This window comes from Hevea brasiliensis, unplaced genomic scaffold, assembly GCF_030052815.1.
Source record: "Hevea brasiliensis isolate MT/VB/25A 57/8 unplaced genomic scaffold, ASM3005281v1 Scaf178, whole genome shotgun sequence".
In the NCBI taxonomy this organism is placed as follows: Eukaryota; Viridiplantae; Streptophyta; class Magnoliopsida; order Malpighiales; family Euphorbiaceae; genus Hevea; species Hevea brasiliensis.
In genome coordinates this window covers 1-20,009 of record NW_026614671.1, presented here as the reverse complement: position 1 = coordinate 20,009, position 20,009 = coordinate 1, and the positions used below count along the sequence as shown (strand labels likewise).

The 20,009-nt window shown below is 33.3% G+C and overlaps 4 protein-coding genes across 9 annotated transcripts; 3 read left to right on the top strand and 1 right to left on the bottom strand.

The window, feature by feature from the left end:
* The first annotated feature begins 4,304 nt into the window (after positions 1-4,304).
* Positions 4,305-6,106, top strand: LOC110667553 (galactoside 2-alpha-L-fucosyltransferase-like). Its single transcript, XM_021828435.2, has 2 exons — positions 4,305-4,398; positions 4,596-6,106. Exons 1-2 carry the CDS (start codon positions 4,305-4,307, stop codon positions 6,011-6,013), a joined length of 1,512 nt encoding a protein of 503 aa, XP_021684127.2. The 3' UTR covers positions 6,014-6,106.
* Positions 6,107-7,421: 1,315 nt separating this feature from the next.
* LOC110667164 (galactoside 2-alpha-L-fucosyltransferase) lies at positions 7,422-11,568 on the top strand. Of its 5 annotated transcripts, none has more exons than XR_002497262.2 (7): positions 7,422-7,560; positions 8,377-8,574; positions 8,847-8,928; positions 9,118-9,207; positions 9,398-9,487; positions 9,679-11,284; positions 11,379-11,568. XR_002497262.2 is itself a non-coding variant. In XM_021827927.2 (6 exons), the coding sequence occupies exons 2-6, from the start codon at positions 8,395-8,397 to the stop codon at positions 11,232-11,234; spliced, it is 1,998 nt and encodes a 665-aa protein (XP_021683619.2). In that variant the 5' UTR covers positions 7,422-7,560; positions 8,377-8,394; the 3' UTR covers positions 11,235-11,568. The 5 variants fall into 5 exon arrangements, 3 of the variants coding, with proteins under 3 accessions (XP_021683619.2, XP_021683645.2, XP_021683636.2); XR_009146601.1 differs by having other exon boundaries at positions 7,455-7,560; positions 8,862-8,928; XM_021827927.2 differs by having other exon boundaries at positions 9,679-11,568.
* Positions 11,569-13,545: 1,977 nt separating this feature from the next.
* On the top strand, positions 13,546-16,567 carry LOC110667160 (probable fucosyltransferase 7). Of its 2 annotated transcripts, XM_058141660.1 has the most exons (4): positions 13,546-13,645; positions 14,175-14,271; positions 14,381-14,572; positions 14,810-16,567. In XM_058141660.1, the coding sequence occupies exons 3-4, from the start codon at positions 14,398-14,400 to the stop codon at positions 16,468-16,470; spliced, it is 1,836 nt and encodes a 611-aa protein (XP_057997643.1). In that variant the 5' UTR covers positions 13,546-13,645; positions 14,175-14,271; positions 14,381-14,397; the 3' UTR covers positions 16,471-16,567. The 2 variants fall into 2 exon arrangements, with proteins under 2 accessions (XP_057997643.1, XP_057997642.1); XM_058141659.1 differs by lacking the exons at positions 13,546-13,645; positions 14,175-14,271 and having other exon boundaries at positions 14,292-14,572.
* Positions 16,568-18,376: 1,809 nt separating this feature from the next.
* LOC131176592 (uncharacterized) lies at positions 18,377-19,670 on the bottom strand (the record flags this gene model as incomplete). The annotated part of the gene is made up of 3 exons (XM_058141651.1): positions 18,377-18,736; positions 19,313-19,463; positions 19,571-19,670. Coding segments are annotated over 3 exons (276 nt in total), but the record flags the coding sequence as incomplete, so codon positions are not given.
* Positions 19,671-20,009: the final 339 nt, after the last annotated feature.

The following is a 20,009-nucleotide window of genomic DNA, read 5'->3' as shown; positions in this document are numbered from 1 at the left end:
GCTTCAGGACCTGCATTAGTAATGTAGAAGTCTTGAGGGATCTGTTTTCTTAATAAACACGAATTCATATGAATTTGATGGTTGAATATGGATCAATATTTGAGTGTGTAGAACTTATCCCATATTTGGTCTCTATCTGTATCATTCATCCATGATTTATGGATTTGGCTAAAATTTGCAAGGAAAATACTGAAATATCAACTCAAATTTGAGGTCTCAAATACGGATATGATATAAAAAAAAATTCAGAAGCTTAAATTATTGGTTGAGAGGTCAAATAATATATTTATTTTTATATTTGTATATTCACTTTTCAATGCAATATTTTTTTTTAATCTCTAGTAGTATTAAAACTGAAATATAACCCAAGTTTAAATTGGTAATAAACAATTAAGAATCATGGTGATTATGGTTTGGTCTGGCTTTTCTTTTTTATCACTCTATTGATGGTAAAACTAAAAACATAATTGAAGGTTTATAGAAATAAAATTTGGCCCATTGGATCGAACAAATTATGATGGAATAAGAGTTTATTCGGAAAGGAGAAAACAAAAGTGGAAAAGATAAGGTTGGTAAGACATTATTATTTAAAAATTAAAAGAGAACACGATTAAGAAAACTATGAGTCAAGGAACTATATATATAAGAAAGCAAAAAATGAATTGAAAATAAGCAGCACCAATGTGAAGATGTCATTAATGATTTCAAAAACAATGAGTGAAGCAACAAATTACAGTAAAAAACAGTATAATGGAAGAAAACTTTAATTAAAAAAATCATCATAGACTCTCAATTATTATAAAAAAAAAAGGAAAAAAAGGAAACAGAAGCGAAGTTTAATGATTTAAAATTGACCAAAACAAGGTATGATATTAATTTTTAGCAATACATATAGGAAACTACTTTTTGTATGAATTAAGGTACCTTATCAACGAAGGTCCAAATGATCCAAATCCTGACATGCTTAAGCAACCTCAAATCCACTCTCCCCTGTTGCAATTTGTCCGCCAGTTTGGCAACTAGGGCCTTCTGCTTACTTCGCTAGTTAATTAACAAGGTAATAATGCCGCTTTTCTGGATCTCTCTACAAGTATTCCTTTGTCTAATGCTAGAGAATACCCAGAATATGGTCACTCAAATTTGCTCATCTTCTTCTAGTCAGGTCTTTGTGAAGAAAGTCCTGAGGTTTGTTATGGTGAGGACCTTTCCCAACTCTAATCATTCTCTCAGTGATTTACCAAGTTCATATGTTCAATCTAATTGAGGGATTTGGTAAAATTACAGGCTGAAACTACATTGTCTGGTGGCCTTCTAATGGCCTTGGGAATACAATTGGAAGCATGGCCTCTGCATTCCTATATGCCTTCCTCACTAACAGGTCCTACTTTTTCATCACAGAACTGATACGGTTGATCTTTTCTGCGAGCCATTTCTGAATGCATCATCGTTATTATCTGCAGATTTTCCCCTTTAAGAATCAGTTTGATAGCTTCGAAATGAGAAAATATTCATAGTTATGGAAACGTGCTGAAGAATAACAATATGAACAGTTCAAGTTAAACCATTTTGCAGCAGCCTGCATTTCTGCTTCTTTATCTATTTCATGACTATGGGGATCATGACAATCGCTTTTATCTTGATCAAAATCCAGGTTTTCTTCAAAATGCTGCGCCTTGGTTAATCCCGAAATCAGACCAGTACTTTGTCTCTTTTCTTTTCTCAATCCTAACTTTCAGGAAAGAGCCAAGCAGAGAGAGTTCCTGACAAATAAACTGTCTTCCACCACTCGGGTAATTATTTTTTTCCCCCATCAAATCAAGCTTGGGGACTCATCACCAGGTTCTTCCAGGCATACTTAACGAAAGAAGATGAGAGAATTGGCCTGCAGATGAGACTATTACATCCTGAAGCGAGTCCAAGTCACCTTGTTATGAATCAAATTCTGTCCTGCACTGAAAAGAAAATCCTGCTACCCCAACTAGATAAGCAAAAACATATAGCTTCATCAGCTTCTCCATTAAAAACCAGACATTAAAAGCAATTCTAATAGCATCTTACATTCGATCCACTATGAAAATTTGAGGAATATGTATCGGATAAAACCAACAGTGAATAGGGAGGCAATTGGGGTGTACCAGCCAAGCCATGAAGAGTATCAGCAATTTACTAATAATAATATGCACAATATAAAGGCATGGGCTGAACGCTGAAATGTATATACTAAGCATGAGTGATGTGTTGGTGACTAGCACTTAGTCTACTTCTTGGAGGTCTGAAGCCATGGATTCTATGCAAACCTAATAACCTGATTACTCTTGATCCACCTTGTTGGCGAGCCATGTCCATGGAGCCCTGCTTCCATTTTCCTCCAATCTATGACAGAAAGGCAAATATCATAGTTGATAATGATGGTCTTGGTACTCACGTTAGGGAAATTGACCGTATAAGGGTAATTTAAAAAATAATATACTGAAATGGGTTAGAAAGTTGGATATTTACCGAAATGGGGTGAAAAAACACAAAAACGTTGATAAAAATAGCGTTCCAACAGAAAAATGCTATTTTAAATAGCGTCCCTAAGAAAACGCTATTCAAAATAGCGTCCTGATACCAAAACGCTATTCAAAATAGCGTTTTGAGGTGAGGACGCTATTTTGAATAGCGTCCCCACGAGCAGCACCACTCCACTGGCGTACTATAAGTAGCGTCCCAGTCCCACTGGCGTACTATAAGTAGCGTCCCAGTCCCCTCCGCCATGCAGAGACGGAGATATGGGGGGTGGGAACACAGGACGCTAATAAAAATAGCGTCCCGCAGCTTAACGCCAGGAACAAAGATGCTAATTATATTAGCGCCCGGAGCTACAAGATGCTAATATAATTAGCATCCGGAGCATAGGACGCTAATAAAACTAGCGTCCCGCGGTGACAGACAGATGGGACGTTGCAGGTCGCGTGCAATGGGACGCTATTTTGAATAGCGTCCCAACTTCGGATGCTAATATGAATAGCGTCCGGAGTTCAGATGCTATTTTGAACAGCGTCCGGAGTTCGGGTGCTATTTTGAATAGCGTCCGAGGCGCTGACTACTGACACCCACCCCTTCTTCATAATTTTTGGATTTGTTACCCCATTTCAGTATTTTTTGTTTCCTATTCACCCTAGTACGGTCATTCACCCCTCACGTTAAGCATTGTGAAGATGTGGATTGGGGACTACAACTGGTTCACAATGAACATTTGGCCAGTAACCCTCAGGGGTCGAGTGCTTAACAATTTACGAAGTAAAAGAAAAAATAATCTTGATGGAGTCCTATGGATGTCATGATCATTATTTAGGATTAGCTACTATTTATGTAATTAATTGCATTATTTTCTCCATTTTAATTCGTTGTTATAAATAGAATCATAATTATTTACTTAATTTATTTACTTGATAATTTTTTTTACCAGACCATTTAAGGAAAGAGATTTTAAAAATTGAAAGTTCCTCTTCAATTCCAAAATTTGCTAAAAATGGTGAAGAGATTGTAACTTATTAGGGTTTTAGAGCTCCTAGAATTATATCAAGAAATAGGATTCAAAAAAGTAAAAAAAAAATCCATTTTCCTAGAAAAGTTGCAGAAGCAAGAATCTTCTCCGATCCCTCCATTTCCATGGTATGTGTTCCTTTAATTTTTCTATAATTTTTTGGCCCAGTTGTGATTCATTGAAAATATTCTTCTGATTTAATCCTTATTTTAATTAATTTGCCCTAATCATAATTATTTCTGTTGAATCATCTCTTAGACCACTGCCATGGATGTGATCAACTCTTTCTCTCCCTCATATGAATGTCAAGACATGGCTGTACTGTCGTACTTCCCCACTTTAAACGACTCGTCGTTTAGTTTACCATCAATCTTTTTTTTTCCAGTAATAATCGTAATTAAGAATTCTAATTAATCAAATTAATTATAATACTGCTAATTACCACCTTACTCCAATACCAATAAAGAAAATCACTTAAATTCATAGTAAATTGAATGAAAGGATATAAACCAATAATTCAATGGTTGAACACTAAGACCTGATAATGTGCTTGTATTTGAAATGTAAATTTAGATATGTATTACTCAACAAAAACAGTTACTTAATCTTATCAGTGTGTGATAAGGGTAATTAACCAGCTTTTCTTTACTGCATTTTATTATTGGTATAATTGACCTCGCCATTTTTAATATCTTTTCAGGTCACAATGGAGAGATCCACAACAATCTTGGTTGTATGTTCTATAGTTTTGCCTGTTTTGTTCATGGTCTCAACGATGTATCGAAACTCAATATCAGATCTATTTGGCACCCTTTCTAAAGCAAAGTTCTTGACAAGAAAAGTTCAGAATGTTGCAGAATTAGAAATTGGTAAGACTATTCCTTGCAGCTTCAGTTTATCATTTTCATATTTTCAGCTATTTTCCCATCTCTTTTCAATCTCGAACTTGACATCCCACAACTCAACTCCAGTATCACTCGTTGGTATGTTCTTGATTTGATTTGCCTTGGAAATTCCTATATTCTGCACCTGCTAATTTCTGTTTGATCATTTCCTGACTTTTCAGATGATAAAAATGGACTTGTGAATCCTGTATTTGATGAAAGAACATGCTTCAGCAGGTTTCAATCTAATTTATATCGCAAAATTTCACCCCAGAAGCCTTCTCCTTATCTCATTTCAAAACTACGTAGCTATGAAGATCTTCATAAGTACTGTGGACCTCATACTGAATCCTACAACAGAACCCTAAAGAGACTTGATTCTAAGAACATCACTAGTACTAATTGTAAATACATTGTCTGGATTCCTGCTAATGGCTTAGGAAACAGGATTATAAGCATTGCTTCTTCATTTCTTTATGCTCTCCTCACTAATCGAGTCTTACTTATCAATCATGGAACTGACATGGATGATCTCTTCTGCGAGCCATTTCCAAATACATCATGGTTATTGCCAAAGGATTTTCCTCTGAAGAATCAATTTGCCAGTTCTAAACTGAGGTATGCTCATAGTTTAGGAAGCTTACTAAAGAGCAGTGCTACTATTAACAATTCCAAGGAATTGAAATCACCATCATTTTTATATCTTAATTTAGGTCATGGTGATTATGATCTTGATCAGGCTTTCTACTGTAATCAAACGCAGCAGGCTCTACAAAAAATTCCTTGGTTATTTCTTTTATCAGATCAATACTTTGCCCCTTCATTTTTTCTGGACCCATCTTTCAAGCAAGAGGCAAGCAAATTGTTCCCTGAAAAAGAAACTGTTTTCAATCACTTGGGTAACTATCTTTTCAATCCCTCAAATCAGGCATGGGGACTTATCACCAGATTCTATCAGGCTTATCTAGCCAAGGCAGATGAGAAAATTGGTCTTCAAATAAGAGAATTCAATGTTAATGCTACCCCATTTGAAAGGGTAATGGACCAAATTCTGTCATGCACGATGCAGGAAAAACTACTGCCAGAAGTAGATACAAAAAAAGAGTCTCTGCCTTCTCCTTCCAAAAACCCGATTCTGAAAGCTATCCTGATAACATCCTTGTATCCTGAGTTCTATGAGAATATAAGCAACATGTATTGGACTAGACCTACTGTGAATGGAGAAGTTATTGAGGTTTACCAGCCAAGCCATGAAGAGTATCAACATTTTGGGGATAATATGCATAACATGAAGGCTTGGGCAGAAATATATCTTTTAAGTTTGAGTGATGTTCTGGTGATTAGCAGTTGGTCCACATTTGGGTATGTAGCCCAAGGTCTTGGAGGTGCAAAGGCATGGATTTTGAGTAAACCAGGGCACAGAAATCCCCCTTGTCAAAGAGCCATTTCTATGGAACCTTGCTTCCACTTTCCTCCCAGATATAACTGCAGTTCAAAGAACAAAATTGATTCTGGTGATCTTGCTCCTTACTTGAGGCATTGTGAAGACAGGAGAGGGGGAATAAAGCTGGTTAAAGATCAAGAAGAATTGCAACAGTAATATTATTGGTAACAACATTGTTATAACTTGATTGATTTTGACATAGATTTGAAAGTTCAGGGCTCTGCTCTATATTCGCAGCTGACATTTTTTTCCCCTATCAAATGCTCAAATCTTAGTATGAGATAATCTGATAAAAAGGAGGAAAAAATATTTAAATTGGTATGCGACTACAATTTCTACATTATTTTGTCTTATCATTTTTAAACCTTTATTTATGAATTTATGTATTTGGAACCTAAAGAATTGAAATATGTATTATAGAAAATCTTAATTAATCCTTAGCAATGAATAAAAACATATGAAGGGTTGTTTTGCTTAGCTGTTGAATACGGTTAATAGTTGTTAATTAATGATTGTTATTACTAATTGATTTATATTAAGTGTTTGGTGAAATAATTATTAACCATTGTTATTATATATAAAATGAATAATAAGGTATATATCATATAATTAATTTTATTATTAAAATAAATATAAAATAATAAATTTATTATATTATATTATTTATTTTATTATTAGAATAAATGTATAATTATTAATTTAATTTATTATATTATATTATATTATTTATTTTATTATTAAAATAAAAAATAATTAAATTCCTTAAAAAATAATTAAATAAATTTAAAATATAGTTATAAAATAATAAAGTAATTATTATTGTTGATAAAGAAGAAAACTTATAATTTTAAGTTTTTAAAAATAAATAAGTATTTTATATTTTATGTTATTAGTTGAAAAATATTTTAATAAAATTATAGTGCATCAATTGAGGTGTTAAGATGGTAAATGAAAAAGATAAATAACAAAACAATGTTAATAATGTTGATTTTTAAGTAACATAAAAAAATAATATAATCTAAATAAAAAATAAAATTAAGTCAGTTATCAATTGTTTATTTACAAAATTTAATAAAATAATTAAAAAATAAAAATATTATATTATAAATAAAATATTTTTTTTACAACAACAACAAAGAATAATAATAATAATGGTGGGATTTTTTTTTTCTTAATTTTGATAAAAGGTGATTTATAAAAATAGGCTTATAAATGTGTATAAGTTAATTTAAATTTTTTAATATTTAAAATTTTAAATAATTATATATTAATTAAAATATTTATAAATAATTAATAATTAATTGATATATTTAATAAAAATTTATATATATATAATTAAATTATAAAAAATTATTAAATAAATCATAATAAAATTTTAAAATTAAATAAAAATATATAATAATATATTTAAAAAAAATTAACTTATAAATATCAAAATAAAAAAAAGAACCTACCATCTCTTAATATAAAAGTTAAGAAAAGTAAGAAGGAAATATTCCTCTTGTCTTAATTTTTTTTTTTTTTGAAAGCTAATTATTATTTCAAAAAAGAACAAAAAGAAGTGGGGGCAAAATCGCTTTCTCTTTATCAATGGGCTAATCAATTATACTGAAAAAAAGACGAGAACGAGGGGATAATGGAGACTTGCATAATTGGTCCAGTGACTAACTGTTTGTGGTTGTGATCTTAGATTTCGATTGCAGGTAAGTCTAATTTCTCTAAACCCATCTTTCTCTGCATCTTATAACAATTAAAGATTCCATTGTTAAATGCATTTCATGGGTGTGATCGATCTCAAACTTAGAATCACACTATTTAGTGGAAAATTCATGAAAGATTTTATTCAATTCAAAAGGTTTCCCATCGCAAATTTTCGAGCTATTGTTGTGGAAGAGTTAATAACCTTATTTTTCTTGTTGATTTTTGGCGAGTTGATATAGCTTGTTCTTCTAAGAATTCTAAACGATACCCATTATCATGCCAAGTAATTTCTTGGAATCTCAACGATGCAAGTGGCAATTCTTGCAGTTTAGTTCCATAGATAAACAGTAACTGAAATTTTTGGGACGAAGGCTTAGTTGAGTTGAGTATTTGTATTTGAAACATATAGTTAGTTTTCTTCTTTCATTAACTTATTCAATGTAGAGAATTTATTCCAAGCATGTGAATTCTACTAAAAAATCATGGGAATGTGATTACTGTCTTTCATAGAAGAATTTGAATAGTTTTCTCAATAGTTCTGCTTGGATTTGAGTATGTCCCGTTTTATTTCCTTTACACCCCTCATTGTACACTCACTGCAATAGTATACCACAATTAGGCAAAACATCTGTAATATTATATGCAGAAGGGAAGAGCAAAGAAAAATCTCTCTCTCTCTCCTTCTCTCTCTCTCTCTCTCTCTCTCTCTACATATATATATATATATTACATACTGTTTTGCTACACATGCATGCATATGGTAGGTGAACTTACGTTACATGTATTTCCCAGTCACCTCAAACTTTTAATGATTACAGGTAGACACCTGGAAAATCATGGAAATCTTTCAAGTCACCAAAGAAAGATTGGGGTTCATATCCAAAAGATTCACAACAATCTTAGTCATTTTTTTCATAGCTTTGCCAGTGTTATTCATGGTGTCAATGATGTCTAGGAACTCAAAGTTTGAAAGTGCAATCCTTGGGGTAGAAGTTCAAAATGCCACAGCATTAGATGTGGGTGAGACCAATTCTTAATTGCAGCTTAATTTTCAACTATTTCTGATAGTTGTTATAGATGATGCATTGCATGCACTTACATGTTGATCTTGTTTCATAGTAATAAATCCTTTTTCATTGAAGAAAAAATACAGTGGATTCGCTATTGTAAATGCATAAATAATCATCTCATAAAAATAATAATCTCATAACATCAATCTGCCGGAAGTGGCATGTTGTTCTATATTTGCTAATTTGTTGTATTTTCCTCCAAATTTACATACTTAAAGTATGATTCCTCTCAGCCTACCAGCATACCAGATGACAAACCAGTTAGTGACACTCTGGCTCATGAATTTGGAAAAGGATCAGGTACTAGAAATAAATCCATTTACATTAAATATGAATAGATTAGTTTCAAGTTCATAAACTACATTGGATTTGCTACGCTACAAATGCAAATATGTTTGAAATCATCTGAAAAAAAAAATAATTGGATCATAAAGTGGCGTGTTGTTCTTTAATAACTAATTTGAGTTTGTTTCTTTTCAAAATATTCAGATTCAAAATATGAGCATTCTCAACTTATCAGCACTCCGGATAGCAAACTGCTTAATGAAGCTCTGGATCCTAGACATGGCAAAGCATCAGGTTTGAGAAGTGAATCCATTACATTAAGAAATAACCATATTAGCATCAAGTTCATAAACTGCTTTTAATTCACCGCACTACAAAATGCATATGTTTTTCAATGGCCTTCTCATAAAACTTAAATTGGATGTTAAAGTGGCACGCTATTCTTTATTTGCTAATTTGAATTTTTTCCGCCCTGAATTTTCAGATCCAGAATACGAATCCTCTCAGTCTACCAGCATACTCAATGACAAACAGCTTAACGAAACTCTAGCTTCCAGATCCAGTGAAGGATCAGGTTCAAGAAATGAATCCATTTACATTAAACAGTGCTGAATTAATTTCATGTTCATGAAGTACATAGGATTTATCACATTTCAAATATAAATATATTGATTGTCATGACATAAAATTTCAATTGGATGGTACAGGGCATGCTATTCTTTAAATTATTTACTAATTTGTGCTTTTTCATCCCCAAATTTGCAGTTTCAGAAAATGATTCCTCCCAGTCAACCAGCATTCCCAATGGCAACTTGCTTAATGGAACATTTGCTTCCAGATTTGGTGAAAGACCAGGTTCAAGAAATGATTCCTCTGAATCTACCAGTGTGGCTAATGATAAAGTGCTTGATGAATTAATCCCTCCAGAATTTGATGAAAGATCCTGCCTAAGCAGGTACCATTCTGTCCTCTATCGTAAAATTTCATCCCATAAGCCTTCTCCGTTACTCCTGTCAAAACTGCGAAATTATGAAAATCTTCACAAACTCTGTGGGCCTTATACCAAACCCTACAACAGAACCTTAAAGAGACTGAAATCTGGCCACGTCCATAGTACCACAGAGTGTAAATACATTGTCTGGAGACCTGATAATGGCTTGGGAAACAGGATGGTAAGCATAGCTTCATCATTTCTTTATGCTCTCCTCACTAACAGAGTCCTGCTTCTTGATCTTGGGACTGACATGGTTGGTCTCTTTTGCGAGCCATTTCCAAATACATCATGGTTATTACCTATGGACTTTCCTCTTAGGAACCAATTCCGTAATTCTGAACTGAGGTATGCTCATAGTTTCGGAGGCATGCTAGAAAAAGACCGCATAAACATTTTAATGAAATCAACTCCATCGTATCTATATGTTACTCTTAAAAAACGTGATTATGAACTTGATAAAAGAATTTTTTACTGTGATCAAAACCAAGCTCTTCTCGGAAAAGTCCCTTGGTTGATTCTGTTATCAGAGCAATATTTTGCCCCTTCTTTCTTCTTGATTCCATCTTTCAAGAAGGAGGCAACCAAATTATTCCCTGAAAAAGAAACTGTTTTCCACCATTTGGGTCGATATCTTTTCAATCCCTCAAATCAAGTATGGAGGCAGCTAATCACCAGGTTCTATGATGCATATCTAGCCAATGCACATGAAAGGATTGGCCTCCAATTAAGAGTATTCCATGCTAATGCTGCGCAAATTCAAACTGTGATGGATCAATTATTAGCATGTACCCTAAAGAAGAAACTTCTACCAGAAGTAGACACAAGAAATTCTGTTGCTTCCTCTTCTAAGAATCGGACAGCATCAAAAGCTATTTTGGTAACATCTTTATATTCTGAGTTCTACAGGAATTTAAGTAATATGTATTTGGCGAACCCACCTTTGACTGGGGAAGTCATTCGGGTTTACCAGCCAAGCCATGAAGGGTATCAGCACCGAGGAGATAATAAGCACAATATGAAGGCATGGGCTGAAATATATCTCCTGAGTTTGTGTGATGTGTTGGTGACTAGTGCTTGGTCAACCTTTGGCTATGTGGCTCAACGTCTTGGAGGTTTGAAACCATGGATTTTGCATAAGCCAGGGCATGGAATATACCTTCCTTGTAAACGAGCTATGTCTATGGAGCCTTGTTTCCATTATCCTTTCAGTTATGATTGCAAGTCAGAGAACAAACTTGATGCTGGTAATCTTGTTCCTTATATAAGGCAATGTGAGGACAGAGAGTTGGGGGTGAAGTTGTTTGATGATCATAAAGAACTGAAGTAGAACTTTCTGTAAGTAGTATATCCCAGCTTGATGGATTTTAGCCTGCACAGGTTAGTGTAGCTGTAGAGTTTGAAATTGGAATTTGCAATGTACTGTCATATTGTGAATTTGAAGCCTGATTAGCTCAAACTCTTGACTTGTCAGGGTTGCAGGTACCCAAAATTTACTATATACCTCGAAGACATTGACAAAGTAGAGCCCAAAAGATTTTTCTCATTTTTATGTATTGTTAATGCATGTTTAATGAAATAATTGTTATAAAATGTTAATATTCTTTGTTTATCGTCTTGTATTGTTCTATTCAGATTTTTTGTGTTTATTTTATTTTTTCCAAGACTCGTTTATCCCTCTTCTTTTCTTTCTCTGTATTTTTTTTTTTTTTTTTTTTTTTTTTCTTTTGTATAGCTAATAGCCCACAGTTCGCTTACCACTAACCGAAGGGAGATTAAGATTTGGTGGATAAACCAAACCATTGGTAATTACATCTTTCTTTGGAGATATTGTTGCATGGTTTCTATCTACCTCAAATAAATACCATTCTTAATTCGTTACTAGTGTATTTTCTTTTCCACCAATTCTACAGGCTCAAAAAACAATTCTTGATTTCCCCAGGCTACTAACAAGTCTTAAGGATAAACTGCTTAATGGACTTTTGGCTCCAGGATTTGATGAAGGTTACTGCATAAGCAGGGACTGGCCTTTCCTCTATCACAATACTTCACCCAATGAAACTTTCCCTATGTCTTCTAAAGATTGTGCAATTATGGAAGTCTTCTGTCTATTGAGCTTTGTTTCCATTTTCTCCCATTTTTGGCTGAAATGAGAAGATCAAAGCTCGTGCACTTGTTCCACATACAAGACAGTGAAATAACCAGAGCTGATGATTGAAGAAGACAGAAAATGAATGCATTGATGATTCTTGCTGAAATCATATTGTACAACATTTTGTAACTTTGAAATGGGATTTTGCATTTTCTTTATGTTAATGGATATTACCAGAATATGATTAATTTGGAGCATAGTCGTTGCTTCATGTTAACCTCAAAACCATAACAAATCAAAACAAATGGTGGGTACATGAAATCTAGAGCCATAAGATGTTTAAAATACTTTATTGGAGTCTTGATGTATGCATTCTCAAAGTTTTAGATCTTGATTAACAAAAAAAAGAAAAGAACAGCATTGTGATTTTAGTTCAAAAGGTATCTCACTTTTTTTTATTCATTGCCATGGAGTCTACGTTAAGTTAGTGGAGCATTGACAGGTACTTGGATTTTCTCCATTAAAAAAAATAAAAAAGAGTACTTTAAACTCTGTGTAAAAGTGAATTTAATAATTTTTAATTTAAATATTTATATAAATTTATGTATAAATATTTAAATTAAGAAATATTAAATTTATTTTTATTACATTTCACGTGACTTTAGGCATAAATGAATTGAATTTAACCTACCAAAGAAGAGGGGAAAAAAAAAGGATTTTAGGCAGTGATTTATTACTTCATTCATTTATTTTCATATATTTTATTCATAATTATTTATCATTTTAAAGAAATCAATGAGTATTAATTATTTTTTCAATTTTATATTTATTTTTATTAAATATAATAATTATTTATATAATTTTTTAAAATAGTTAAAGGTTAATTTTAAAATATTTTATTATAATTTAAATAATTTTTTAATTTTCATAAAAAATTTAAACGATATATAAAAGTAGACAGATGAAGTATTAGACTTTGAATTGAATTTTAATATTAATTAGAAATCAAATAAAAAAACTCTAAATAAGATGGTTAATTAATCATATGATCAATCTCTTTAATAAATGAATCAATTCTATTATATGTATATGAACCAGGAAATAAACTCTGTTAAAATTTATATAGTTTTAACAATGGTCTAATCCTGTCTCTGATCTGTGTGTTGTGTTCTTTACTTTTAATTAAAAAAAAAAGAAACAAAAAGATAATAAGACTACTTCATTTATTTATTTTTTTTATTATTGTAATAAAGCACCTATATATTGATAACTCAAGATTCTAATATTAATTTATTAGATTTTATTTTTTTTAAGTAAATTGGTAAAATATACTAGAAATTCGAATTTAATGCTAAAAAAGTAGAGCTTCTGGATGAATTTTTTTAATGAAGATTAATTGAAAAGCTCATTCAAATGGGTAAAACTCAAACCAACCTTCAGCATTTCCACATGGGGAATGGCCTCGTGGGAAACAAAAGAAGTGGTCAAATACTTAAATCTCTCACACTTCTACGTAATCTCCACGTTGATCACTTGGGTTGCTTAATTTAAACTCTCTAAATACATCCCATAATGATATAATTCTCATTGAAGAAAGGAGAGCAACTGAACTATAACTCTTGACATTCTTGTCATCTTCAGAAATGGAGGTACGTTTGGCTTCTCTTCTCTTCTCTTTCTGCAAATTACAGTCTTTCCACGGATATGCTCCTTATTAAGTAACAAACTAAAGAATAAAGATTTTCAGTTTATGAGGATATAAATTGATTATTATTCTCTGAGGTCTCGAGTTTCAGTATTCTTAATCGTTATAGCTGCGATATTATGTCATCAAATTATTTTGATGTATAATGATCATAAGTTGATGGATTCCATAGGTAAGTTGCAAGAGTTGCTGAAAATTAATCAGTTTCCAAAGAAAATTTCTTTATCTTTGATCTAAATTTTTGGAGAGTTTCAGTGAAGATTTTGCGGTTTGACTGTGTAGTAAATAGTCACATTTTTACAGCAAAAATGTAGCATATGATTGTCATGTTTAATTTACTTAAGTGCATTTACATCCATACCCTCTTCTATATATTTTTCTTTCTTTATAGTAATACTTTTTTTTTTTCAAATTAATGAAGTTTGAAAAACATTTTAATTGGAAAATGATGATGGCTTTAACGCTTTCTACAGGTTGATCATGGCACAGGATTTCAAAGGTTAAGAACATTGAAGAAAAGTTCTTAGGTTCTTGAACAGGAATTGTGAAATGCACTTTTTTCTTTTGCTGGTATGTCTAGTTTATGCATATATATATATATATATATATATGTGTGTGTGTGTGTGTGTTTTCTTTTGTATTTTATTTCTATGTCTTGAATACATTTTAATGTATACAGGTAGAGACATAGAAACGATGAAAATCTTTCAGGTGAGCAAAGAAATGTTGGGGTTTGATTCCAAGAGCTTCACAACAGCTCTCGTTGTGTGTTTAATAGCTTTGCCTGTGTCAATAATGGTGTCAATGATTTATCGAAACTCAAAGTTTGAGATAAGTCCAGTCTCCGGAGGAAATGCTCATTCTGGAGTTGGTAAGTGATCATCGACTTGTTAATTTGGATTTGGTGTCAATGATTGAAATCTCACAGTACTGGTGATCAAGTGATGAAGTCCATGTTATTTCTGATATACAAAACAAAAAATGAATGACAGATATAGTTTTAAGTTCATAAACAACATTTAAATGGTTAATTAATGCAAATATAGAGATTGTGTGAGGGATATGGACTTGATTGGAAAGCTGATTGATTATTTTTGAGTTCTGACAGAATCAGAAATCCATTCTGCCGAATCCGCCATCTTTCCTACTGGAAAACTGCTAAATGGAACTTTGGAACCCAGAATTAACCAAGAATCAGATTCAAGAAATGTTTCCTCTAAACCTACCAGCAAGAATGCTGACAAACTGCTGAATGGAAATTCAAATCCAGAACTTGACAAAGAATCAGGCTCAAGAAATGACTCTCCTCAGGCTCAGCCTACCAGAATAGCTGATGATAAATTGCTTCAAGGACTTGTACCTCCTGGAATATTGGATGAAGGATCCTGCTTAAGCAGATACCAATCTATTCTATATCGAAAACTTTCATCACATAAGCCCTCTTCCTATTTCCATTCAAAACTGCGCGAGTATGAAGATCTTCATAAACGATGTGGACCTTACACGAAATCTTATAACCGAACAGTAAGAAGACTAGGAGCTAGCCACACAAGTAGAAGTACCAGTGGGTGTAAATACATTGTCTGGATACCTGCAAATGGCTTGGGGAACAGGATAATAAGCATGGCTGCAACATTTCTCTATGCTATCCTCACAAATCGAGTGCTACTTGTTGATCATGAAGCCGATATGGCTGATCTCTTCTGCGAGCCATTTCCTAATTCATCATGGTTATTGCCTAGAAACTTTCCTCTCATGCAGCAATTTGGAGTTCAGAAAATAAGGATTGCTCATAGTTTTGGAAACATGTTAAAAAGTGGCATTATAAATATGTCAATGGATCAATCACTGCCTTCACATCTATATCTTAATCTTGATCATAGTAATTATGATCTTGATAAGAAGTTGTTCTACTGTGATGAAAGTGAAGCACTTCTCAGAAAGGTAGATTGGTTGATTCTGTTGTCAGACCAATACTTTGCCCCTTATTTCTTCTTGAGCTCAACTTACAAGGAAGAGGTAAGTAAATTGTTCCCTGAGAAGGATACTATTTTCCATCACTTGGGTAGCTATCTTTTCAATCCCTCAAATCAGGCATGGGGTTTAATCACCAGGTTTTACGATGCATACCTAGCCAAGGCTGATGAAAGGGTTGGCCTCCAAATAAGAGTATTTGCTAAAACTACCCCATTTCAAACTGTTATAGATCAAATATTTGCTTGTACTCAGAAGGAAAAGCTCCTACCAGAAATAGAAACACAGAAATCTGTAGCTTCCCCTTCCCAGTCCAAAAGCAAGACATCAAAAGCTATTTTAGTAACATCTTTATATTCAGAGTTCTATGGAAATTTAAGTAACATGTATTGGACAAGACCAACTATGACAGGTGAAATCATTGGAGTTTTCCAGCCAAGTCATGAAGAGTATCAACAATTTGGGAATAATATGCACAACATGAAGGCATGGGCTGAAATATATCTGCTAAGTCTGAGTGATGTGTTGGTGACTAGTGCTTGGTCTACTTTTGGCTATGTTGCTCAGGGACTAGGAGGTTTGAAGCCATGGATTCTGTACAAGACAGATGATAAAACTATCCCAAATCCACCTTGTAGAAGAGACTTGTCTATGGAGCCTTGCTTTCACTTTCCTCCAACTTATGATTGCCAAGCAAAGGTGAAATTTGATGCTGGTTCTCTGTTTCCTTACTTGAGACACTGTGAGGATTTGAATTGGGGAGTGAAGCTGGTCACTGACCGTAAAGAACTTTAGCTGTTAATTTGACAAATGAAATATTGCTTATAACTTCAGCTCATTAATTGGAGCCTTGCCTCAGTTTTGGGGTCTCTTTAATTTAGCCGTTATTGCAGTTAGCGCTGCAAAGAGACAACTTCAATTGCTTAATCAAACAGACACTTAATCCTCAATAGTCAATTTCAGTTGCTCAATATATATATATCTCAAATCAACTCAACTCAACTCAACTAAGTCTTTATCCCAAAAATTTGGGGTCGGCTATATGGATTCTCTTTCTCCATTCTAAACGATTTTGGGTTAAATCCTCGAAAATGTGTAATACTTTTAGATCATGTTGTACTACTCTCCTCTAAGTCAGTTTAGGTCTACTCCTTCTTTTCTTTCTATTCTCTACCCTAATGTGCTATACTTGTCTAACTGGAGCCTCCGTCTACGTTTCACATGACTAAACCACCTCAATCCCTCTTCTCTCAACTTATCCTCAATTGATACCACTCCTACACTTTTTCTAATATTCTCATTACGGATTTTATCTAGTCTAGTATGGCCACTCATCCACCTTAACATTCTCATCTCCACAACTCTTATCTTAGACACATACGACTCCTTCAGTGCCCAACACTCACTACCATATAACATGGCCAGTCGTATGGCTGTACGGTAAAATTTTCCTTTCAACTTATTGGGAATCTTGCGATCACATAAAACTCCCGTGGCACGTCTCCACTTTAACCATCCGACTTTAATTCTATGGCTAACATCCTCCTCACATCCTCCATCTACTTGAAGGACTGAGCCGAGATATTTAAAGTGATTACTATGGGATAGTATCACTCCATTCAAACTAACTCCTACCCTATCACCAGTTCGGCCTTCACTGAACTTGCAATGCATGTATTCTGTCTTCGTTCTACTTAACTTAAGCCCTTTGACTCTAGAATACTTCTCTAAAGCTCTAGCTTTCTATTAACTCTTTTTGCATCTCATCTATCAGAACTATATCATCCGCAAACATCATGCACCAATGGATACTCTCTTGTATATGTTTCGTTAATTCATCTAAAACTAATGTAAAAAGGTAAAGGCTTATAGCTGAAACTTTGTGTAATTTAATTGAGAGAGGAAAATCTCTTGTGTCCCCTTCCATTATGCGCACAATAGTAGTTGCTCCTTTATACATGTCTTTCAACACTTGTATGTACCTAATAGATACCCCTTTTGTTCTAACACTCTCCATAAGACATCTCTTAGAACACTATCATAAGCCTTCTCTAAATCGATAAAAACTATGTGCAAATCTTTTCTCGCATCTCTATATTTCTCCATCAAGCTTCTAATGAGAAAGATTGCTTCCATAGTTAAACGACCAGGCATGAAGCCAAATTGATTGGAAGAGATAGAAGTATCATGACATAATCAATAATATTACAAATGTCTCTAAGATTATATGAGGTCTCGAGTTCATGATGTAGCAAATTCTTAATTCTAACTTTCCAGCGTTCATAAAAATCTAAGACATGTTGAAATTGAAGGTTGACCACTTCTTAATTAATCATCTAACTCTCCATTGACCTTGCTGATTTGACACCAAGTACTTGAAAATTAAAGATTTATACTTTCAGCAAAGATGTTTACATAACTAAGAATCCAATTTGACAATGACATTATTGCTTTGCCTTTCACCCTAGTTTCACCCTTTTCTTCAATTTTTATTTTGCCTTGTTTGCATTTTTTTTTATTATTATTGTTATTTAGCATTTAGCAGCACAAGATTCATGGCATACAAGGCACAAAACCATTCTTCCGCGCCCCCCCCCACAGCCCGAAAAAAAAAAAAGCTAGAGTAAATAGTGAGATGAAATAGCTCATCAAAAGATTATTGCAACTACCAATATATATAGTATGAATAATTGCATTTGAATTTGAAGCATTCGAAAGTAGTTCTTTTTTATATGATTTTATGTATCTAATATAATCCAAAGCATCCCCTATGTTATTATTCACTATCACATTATATTTTCTATTTTCCGTACATGCAAAAACTCAAGAATATTTCTATCAAAAAAACTTTGGCATAACAAAAATCATAAAACAAATGAAATGAAAAGGTAAACGCCTTATGTGCATTTACCATTCTCAGTCAGTAATCTGTTCCCTGTCCAAAGGCATTCACACCATCAGAAAACCTTACTGATGCTTTTAAACTGGTCAGGTATAGACAATGCAGAACAGAACCTTTATGCTCATCTGAAGCAATTAATTTGGGTTGTAATTCCTCTTTCTGCAAAACAATCAATTGTTATATCAAACTAAGAAATATTGTCAAACATGAGTAATGTTCTCAGCGAGCATGCAGAACCTTGCCAGCTGTTGATAGATGAACTATAGCATATGGAGATGCCTAAAAACCAAGGTATGGGAAAAGTTCGATTATGCCAAAGAGAATTCAGAAGTGGGATAGAAAATCATGATCGTGACCTAATTCGGCTGTAAATTGTAATTAGTAAGCAAAGCAAACCCACACTTGCCAAAGTAATAATTCATCGATCAGTTAAACAGTCAAAATGGACAAATTACAATTAACAGTGGGCATGCATAACAAAAATATTGAATAACAAATGGAACTTGATTCATGGCCTATAACTACTAAATCAATTGCTCTTTTGGAAGGTAAATTTTCATAGAAACTTGATTATTGCATGTTAAACGTGAAATTGATGATTATGTGACATGAGTAACTTATTACCCCAAGAACCTTGAGATGCAAGAGGAAAAACTAAGAAATCAACAATAGCTATTGCTGAAACATGGAAAAGATGGTGGCCACTCATATAAAATAGATGATGCTAAAACTCACCGTAATACAGCTTCTTTTCCCTGCAGAGCAGCAAGGCTTGCAAGTTGATATATTGCATTGAAATTTTTCTGAGCCATTGCCTCTTTATTAAATATGGCATCAGACAAAACAACCGATGATGCCCCACATGATATATAGTCACGTACAGAATCTACATCAAAATTAAATGTCATTCAAATGCTAGAAGACATGGGAATCAATGCTGTCTTTCTTCAAAAACAAATTACACTGCAGCCAGAGATGGTGTCAATCACAAACCTATCATTATGCCTTGAGAAGCAAGCACTGATATGTGAGGGAATGGTTTCTTCAGTGCTGAAATAAAATGGATACCACCTAATGCAGAAACTGGATAGACCTAATTCACCAAATAAGATGAAAATATAATTCATAAGGTGTTTGTTGGCCTACGTAATTCTAACATCCATAGCATAAAGAATTTTTAAAGTAAAAATGGACTAGCAAAATAACTAATTCGACATGCAAATTCTTCATTTGTTGACTGTCTAGCCCAATTCAGAGTAAATGCATCCAAGGGCCCATTCAAACTGTAGAAAGAGATGATTCTCCTTAATTTCAATTAATCTGTACATCGGTATATATATACAATTGATTCCTATAATTGTGTTCTACTGATTAGGAAGAAATCTAAATAAGAAATCCTAAATAGGAATACAGAATACTAAACTCAACTCAA

What these genes read in the sequence shown, in the direction of transcription:
- LOC110667164 (XM_021827927.2), top strand. Translation starts at nt 8,395, where the DNA reads ATGGAAATCTTTCAAGTCACCAAAGAAAGATTGGGGTTCATATCCAAA. An exon ending in AAAATGCCACAGCATTAGAT is followed by an intron (nt 8,575 to 8,846) that starts GTGGGTGAGACC and finishes ACATACTTAAAG; the next exon opens with TATGATTCCTCTCAGCCTAC. An exon ending in TAGACATGGCAAAGCATCAG is followed by an intron (nt 9,208 to 9,397) that starts GTTTGAGAAGTG and finishes CTGAATTTTCAG; the next exon opens with ATCCAGAATACGAATCCTCT.
- LOC110667160 (XM_058141659.1), top strand. Translation starts at nt 14,311, where the DNA reads ATGTGTGTGTGTGTGTGTGTTTTCTTTTGTATTTTATTTCTATGTCTT. An exon ending in AAATGCTCATTCTGGAGTTG is followed by an intron (nt 14,573 to 14,809) that starts GTAAGTGATCAT and finishes GAGTTCTGACAG; the next exon opens with AATCAGAAATCCATTCTGCC.
- LOC110667553 (XM_021828435.2), top strand. Translation starts at nt 4,305, where the DNA reads ATGTATCGAAACTCAATATCAGATCTATTTGGCACCCTTTCTAAAGCA. An exon ending in TGTTGCAGAATTAGAAATTG is followed by an intron (nt 4,399 to 4,595) that starts GTAAGACTATTC and finishes CTGACTTTTCAG; the next exon opens with ATGATAAAAATGGACTTGTG.